Genomic DNA, 6618 nt, shown 5'->3' with positions numbered 1-6618 from the left:
CGCTCAAAGTCGTGCCTGCCTGATTCAAGGCCCCTGCCCGCCCATGATCTGTCACCATGGCCTCCAACCGTGCCTATCTTGCACCACGGCTCCCAATCGTGCCACCTTGTGCTCCTACCTGCATTGACTAAGCCCACGACACTTCAAACTTCAAAACATTTAATGACAGAGCAGAATACGAGGCCTTACTAGTAGCCTCTACTAAGGAAAGACTTAGTGGTGGAGAAGTTTTTAATCCATTCAGATTCTCAGCTGACCACCAACCAAGCCACAGAAGAACATACGATGAAACATTCAAGGAAAAGATAAACTAATTGTTCTTCAATGCAAGAAGATAAACTAATTGCTCTCTAGTGTGAGAGAGTAAACTAATTCCCTGACACCCATCTAGGTCTGCTCTCTAATGCGAGATGATAAACTAATTACTTTCCAGTGCGAGAGGGTAAACTAATTTCCCAACACCCATTTGGGTCTGCTTTCCAGTGCGAGAGGATAAACCAATTGCTCTCCAGTGCAAGAGGGTAAACTAATTCCTTGATACTTATCTGGGTATGCTCTCCAGTGCGAGAGGATAAACTAATTGCTCTCCAGTGCGAAAGGGTAAACTAATTCTTCGATGTCTATCTGGGTCTACTCTTCAACGGAAAGGAGCAAACTGCCAATGAATTTCCACACTACTACTCATTTTGATGTGATTAGTTAACTATTTTCATGTTCCACAGAAATTTATCAAATTGTGATGCAACCCACACAGCTCAAAAGATCGAATACTCAAAGACTAGCTAAGTAGTAAATAGTTAGGGGCAGTAGCCACTTCGCACTTAACAGTTTGCTCATCTGACACTTCATCTTCAGCATCTCCGACCTTGGCATCTCTATCCTTAATTGTTCCATCTACGACAACTGAGAAATCAAACTTAAGCAGTTTCCTCATTCTTTACAAGCAACACAAACAAGGTAGCTCAAACCGTGGCCCATGCCACGCCACTTCCTCAACCTATGCCAAGCTAGCCCTTGGTTCCAGTCAAGCCGAGCAGCATAAGCCGTGGCCCTTGCCACACCACCTCTTTGGCCTATGCCAAGTCGACTCCTGGCCCTTGCCAGCTGACATGCCGCACCACCTTAACGACTGCCCTGCAGCAGCATCAACTAAGAAGAAGACAAAGAAAATTAAGTTTTTCTTACATTGGTGCGGCACGGAGAAGACAAAGAAATCAACAGAAGACGGTTCTTTGCCCTAGTAAACGAAGAAGAATGCTATGGGAGAGGAACAAACATCCTTTAGCTTTCTCTCTTTCTTAGGGGGATAAATAATTGCCCTTCGAAGTTAATTTAATCCCCTATTTAAGATAGGCTTAAATAGGCTTTGGAGACGATTTATTTCTCTTTCCTAGAAGAATCTAATTATAAGTCCAAGTGGGAATTTGCATCAAAGTTGGAGATCTCTACACCTGCTGCCCTTTCCTGTGAGCAGCCTAGTAGGTGTGAGGGCATTTATGGAGCCAAAAATAATCAAGAAAATTATGGAGGTGACACGTAGACTTTTGGGTTAAAAGGACAAAATTACCCTCGAGACACATCAGGATTCCCACGCTCATGCAACGGATAATAACAGCTTAATTAAGGAAGAGTCAAAGGTGATCAAAATGGTATTTATTCAAATCTCTCTAATCACTCCTCATCAAATCCTTATTCAAAAGGTAACTCGCAAAATCCTATTTAATTTGGGATTAATTACCATGTTAAATGCACGATATTATTTCATATAATATCTTGTAATTATTCTCCAAGTACACCATATATGGCCGACCACTATTCTCCAAATAGGGCCGACCACTTCCTTATAAATAGCCCTATTATCCCACTAAAAAGCTAAGTCATTTGCTACCCACAAACTCCTAAACACATTCTTTTCAGAATTCTAACTTTGGCATCAGAGATTCTTCGCCCAAAGCCCCCCCTCCCCAACAATTCATTGTGGGCAAGTGAGGCTTTTGGCTTTAATCTTAGGTGGTATTATTTTGCGGGTGCATTTTTGTCAAAGGAGAAGATTGCGGAAATTTGCATCCACATAATTCGTTGAATAATTTATAACCTAATTTGTTCTTCAAAGTATAAGAAGCTCTTAGGAAGATTAAAGAAAGAATCTGTTCTTCTTCCGTAAAGAATTCATCCAATAATTTATAACCTAATCTTCTTCTGGAAATCCGAGCTATTCTAGCATGATATTGGGGAATCTCATTGCTATTACTCAAACAAGCATGAAATGTATGCTTGCTTATTCGTCGATAGGGCACTTGGATATGTAATTATTGGAGACTCAAATGGTGGATAAGTAAGCATGATAACTTATATGTTATTTTATATCTCTCCATGAATTTAGAAACTTTTGCTTGCTTTCTATCATTTGGTCTATGTACCAGAACTGATAACATTTGAGATTATGTAGGATTATAGACAAAGGATTTTTTTTTGGCTCTCCCATTAGCCTTATGTCTCTTATCCTTACGAGTCTTCCTCCACTCTCAATTTCGAAAAGGTGGAGATGATTTTTTGTGGGCCGGGGACAATTCAACCCAATTGCCGTTGCAATTGGGGCATTAGAAGAGTGCTCTTAGCCTTGGTTTGATATTGAGGTGATTTTGAAAAAATTGGCTATAAAAAAAAACTGACAGCTTTTTCATGTTTGGTAAACATTCAGCTTCAGCTTTTTTTCACAGTTTTTGATGAAAAAAAGCCAAAAACACAAAGCTACAAAACCCAGTTTTGAAAAACCAGCATTTTTTTCACTTCTGTTTTATATAAAAGTTTACCAAATACTCTACTACCTTATTTCACAGCACAACACATCAGAATCAGTTTTTTTTTAAATCACAGGAATACCAAACTAGCCTTTATAGTAACTTAAACTAAAGAGTAAAGATAATAGCGCGCGCTGTTTATCTCTCACGCTTCATTTCCTTATCCAAAACCTGATAAACCTCCGAACCTACAAAACCTGACAACGCCAACAGCCATGAGAGCAACCGCTCTCTTCCTCTCCCCACCACCACTACTCTCCACACCTACCCCTCTCCTCCTCCTCCACTCACTGCACCCACTCCCCTTCCGCTCCCTCAAACCCAATACCCTCCGCAAACACCCCCTTACCCTATCCCCGTCCCCTACCACCCGCTCCTTCCTCGTCCACGCCGACGACGGCGACGGCGACAGCGCAGGCCCCGACGACTACGACATGGACGACGAAGAGCTCGAGGAAGTCGACAACAAGAAGGACTTCGACATCGAGTACGACACCCTAGCTGCTGCTGCAGCTGCCGCCGCCGCCGCCAATGGCGAAGAGGACATCGCCATGGTGCAGAGCAAGAGCTTCGTGTTCACGCAAGGTTGGGACTCGGAGATGGTGGTGGATTATCGGATTAACGAAGACGAATTTCACAAGATTAGCTTGCTGGACTGCGATTTCTTCATCAGGAAACCTCCCGATCCCGATAATGACGTCTATGATTTCAGAGAGGTATGCATTTGATCTAATTTTACATATTTAAGTTAGGAAATTTAAATTTAATTAGAAAACTTAATTTATATATTTAAATCTTGTGTAGATGTATGTTACTCCTCCGGACACAGATGTTTATGCGATTCCCAGGGTCCTTGCTCCAATGCCTCAGAAGGTAATCCACAATCTACACTGAATTTTGATTTATTAAAGCTAATTCGACATTTGTTTGATAATTCATTGCTTGTTTTGGATATCGTAGTACATTCGATGTGCGAAGAGTGACTTTAGCTGCTACAATGTAACTGAACCACCCATTGATGCTCCTAGGGATCCATTGTACAAGTCTGAACGGGACGTGTTGAAGGTATGATTGATTTTGAGCTATGAATTTGGTTTCATTTTGAGCAATTATGTAATGGGTAGGATTGTGGCGATGGAGACAATTGCAATTTGATTGGGTGAAAATGGTTCGAGATATAGCATTAGCAATTAGCATTACAACCATATGTACCGTTCTTCTTTATCGTTGGCAGTTCTTTATGCGAATGGATGGTGTTTGTATATTTCGTCCTTTTTGATGTATGAATGTCTCGTTTTAGAAATAGCATTATTCATGAGGCTGCTTCTCTGTTTCAGGTTTACTTGACAAAGCACTACAGGAACCGGAGGTTGGGGGACCCTGATTTTGTGCTGGATTTTGAGGAGATTTATGTACTTGACTCCAAAACAAAGTCCATTAGCAGAGCTAAAGTTTTGGTGAGAGTTTTACTTTTTCTGTTTCGCTTTCCTAATGTGTCCTTGAGATTCTCCCTATACTGTATAATGCATATGGTATCACTATCTGTTCCTGCCTTGTATATTTTTAGAAAGCCTTTTTAGCTCAGATGGATCATATAGCATTGACACTCTCTATGTGAGTTTGCTAAGAAATTGACAGCAATAGCCAATAATGCTTGTGCTAGTTATGTGTATTTCCTTAACGGGAGTTAACTTATTAAAGAATACTGGCCAAAATTTAACCCGTTGTGGATTTCTGGGAAACACGATTACACAGTATTAGTTTTTGAATCCCATTTCTCACATTCTGTGTCTTGACCTCTGCTAAACTAAGTGGGATGTATCATTAAGATAGAAAGTAATATTATGTGAATGTCTCTTTGAAGTTTTGACTATATTTGGTACCAACATCTGGATTATGTAATTTGCTCTTTAAGGTCTGTATGACACTGGCTTTTGTGTAGTATGATGAATCAGTAATAATATGATGATAGAATCTGATTTCTATAGGTCATTCTCACATATATGCATCATTGGTAAGACATAGAATGAGTAAAAATTCAACGGAATCTTTTATATCTGGAATATGTCCATGAATTCCACTATATCCTTCCCCATCCCCATTTTCACTGACATATGATCAGAGATGAACCAAAGTAGAAGACAATGGAACCACAGTTAGAAAGGGAGCATTGCTCTTTACAACATAAGTAGGACTGCCATAGTTATATATATGTGTGTCAATCCAACCGCTCAATATTCAGTGCAAAGTGTTGCTAGTTTATGAAGTTTTTCTATTTATTTTTGGGGAATGTTATGCCTTGTACAGGTCAGTGTTCTGGGGGGAAGAAGCAGAGATAGGAGACACGACCTGCTTGTAATACGTGATAATGGAAACTCCTTCAGAATAGTTCACGGGGTAACCAACTCAGTCTGATCGAAATTGCTTTCTTTAAATTTAAATTTGTTATTCATTATCTGATTCGCTCTTCTCTTGTATCCTTTCAGAGTGAAAAAGATGATCCGACAACAGTGATAGAGAGGGAAGAGTGGAATAAGACCAGACAGGACATGGAAAGGCATCTTAGCAAGCTACGAGATTTCAATGTTTCCAATTGGTTCTAGTCCTTCAGACAAGTTTGCAGATAACATCATGAAGGCACATATGCAACAAAACTCAGACTCCCATCGTGTCACTATGTGCGAATATATCAGAGATCGACTTTCAAGATACACTAGCTATCCGGATTAACTTAAGTTGAGTCAATGCTCAATATCAGAAGGTCCTCGTTCCTGATGTTTTGGCGGGCATATTGTGCTTTTGTTTTTGCGAAGTATGGAGCTGATATTGAATATCGAAGTTCCTTGATGGTCATGTGGGTAAGGCACTTTGTGTTCAGCTTCCATTTTGCCAAATATGTGCAGGAACTTAGGAGCTTGATCTCTAGTTTTTAGAATGTTGAAATTTTTGTAACGGTAGAATACTTTTTGATCCCAAGCCTTTGCTCCGATTCTCATTTTAATCAACGTGTTTTCAATTTGGTGGCATTTTGATGTGGTCATATATGTTTAACTTTTAAGTTAGCCGTTAATGTGCACACGCGGCACATGTAAAGACTCACGTAGAGTTGATTAAGATTGTTAACGGGGTTAAATACAACGCCAAATTAATCAAATTCAACACATAAAAGAAATTAAGTTTCGAGCAAAACAAAGCCCAACATGATGTTTTCATTTTTTTTTTTTTTTTGTGAACAAACGGGGGAGGCAGGGTTGGATTTAATCTCACAATGAGCTAGTAATAATGTGGTTCAAATTCGCATTTAGCGATATTGAACCTAAGACCAACATGATTTTTACTCTTTAAAAAAAGAGTTAAGGATACGGTTTATTTAGGATGGTGATTTCCTATCTTGTTTTTGTTAACCAACGCCATCTCCAACCGAAGGGGTTAATTATAACCCCGTCCAGAATTATAGGCCTTGCAAAAAAATATTTTTGAATGAACAGTATCAGACCATACTCATATATCATCTCTAACTGAATGGGTTAAATATAATCAGCTCAATAATTTATTAGTTTTAGGTTTGTACTTTAAATTATTGGTTAATTTAATTAAACTATTGTTGGGTATTTTCAAATCTAGTAATTGAATTTGAATCAATTATTCTAAATTGAGGAATTGAGCCCAAAAAAAGGCTAAGAGGAGGCTACATTTGACTAGTTTGATGCCTCTTTGGCCAAATAATGGTTTGCTGGCTCTGTATGGTTATAGCACATCCATAAATTGGAGATGAGTTTTTGAACAAATCAAACCGTTTTTTGATTTTTGAACCTTT

The 6618-nt window shown here is 39.2% G+C and overlaps 1 protein-coding gene across 1 annotated transcript; it reads left to right on the top strand.

The window, feature by feature from the left end:
* Positions 1-2896: 2896 nt before the first annotated feature.
* On the top strand, positions 2897-5827 carry PTAC6 (plastid transcriptionally active 6). Its single transcript, XM_068457597.2, has 6 exons — positions 2897-3517; positions 3606-3674; positions 3762-3866; positions 4139-4258; positions 5109-5198; positions 5288-5827. Exons 1-6 carry the CDS (start codon positions 3017-3019, stop codon positions 5402-5404), a joined length of 1002 nt encoding a protein of 333 aa, XP_068313698.1. The 5' UTR covers positions 2897-3016; the 3' UTR covers positions 5405-5827.
* The last annotated feature ends 791 nt before the right edge of the window (positions 5828-6618 follow it).

This window comes from Pyrus communis, chromosome 8 (genome assembly GCF_041283825.1).
Source record: "Pyrus communis isolate YQ-2024b chromosome 8, ASM4128382v1, whole genome shotgun sequence".
Lineage (NCBI taxonomy): Eukaryota > Viridiplantae > Streptophyta > Magnoliopsida > Rosales > Rosaceae > Pyrus > Pyrus communis.
This window is presented reverse-complemented; position numbering and strand designations above follow the sequence as displayed.

Excerpts from the sequence above, each read along its gene's own strand:
- PTAC6 (XM_068457597.2), top strand. The coding sequence starts at position 3,017 with ATGAGAGCAACCGCTCTCTTCCTCTCCCCACCACCACTACTCTCCACA. Across the intron at positions 3,675-3,761 it reads TTGCTCCAATGCCTCAGAAG|TACATTCGATGTGCGAAGAG; the intron begins GTAATCCACAAT and ends TGGATATCGTAG. Across the intron at positions 3,867-4,138 it reads CTGAACGGGACGTGTTGAAG|GTTTACTTGACAAAGCACTA; the intron begins GTATGATTGATT and ends TCTCTGTTTCAG.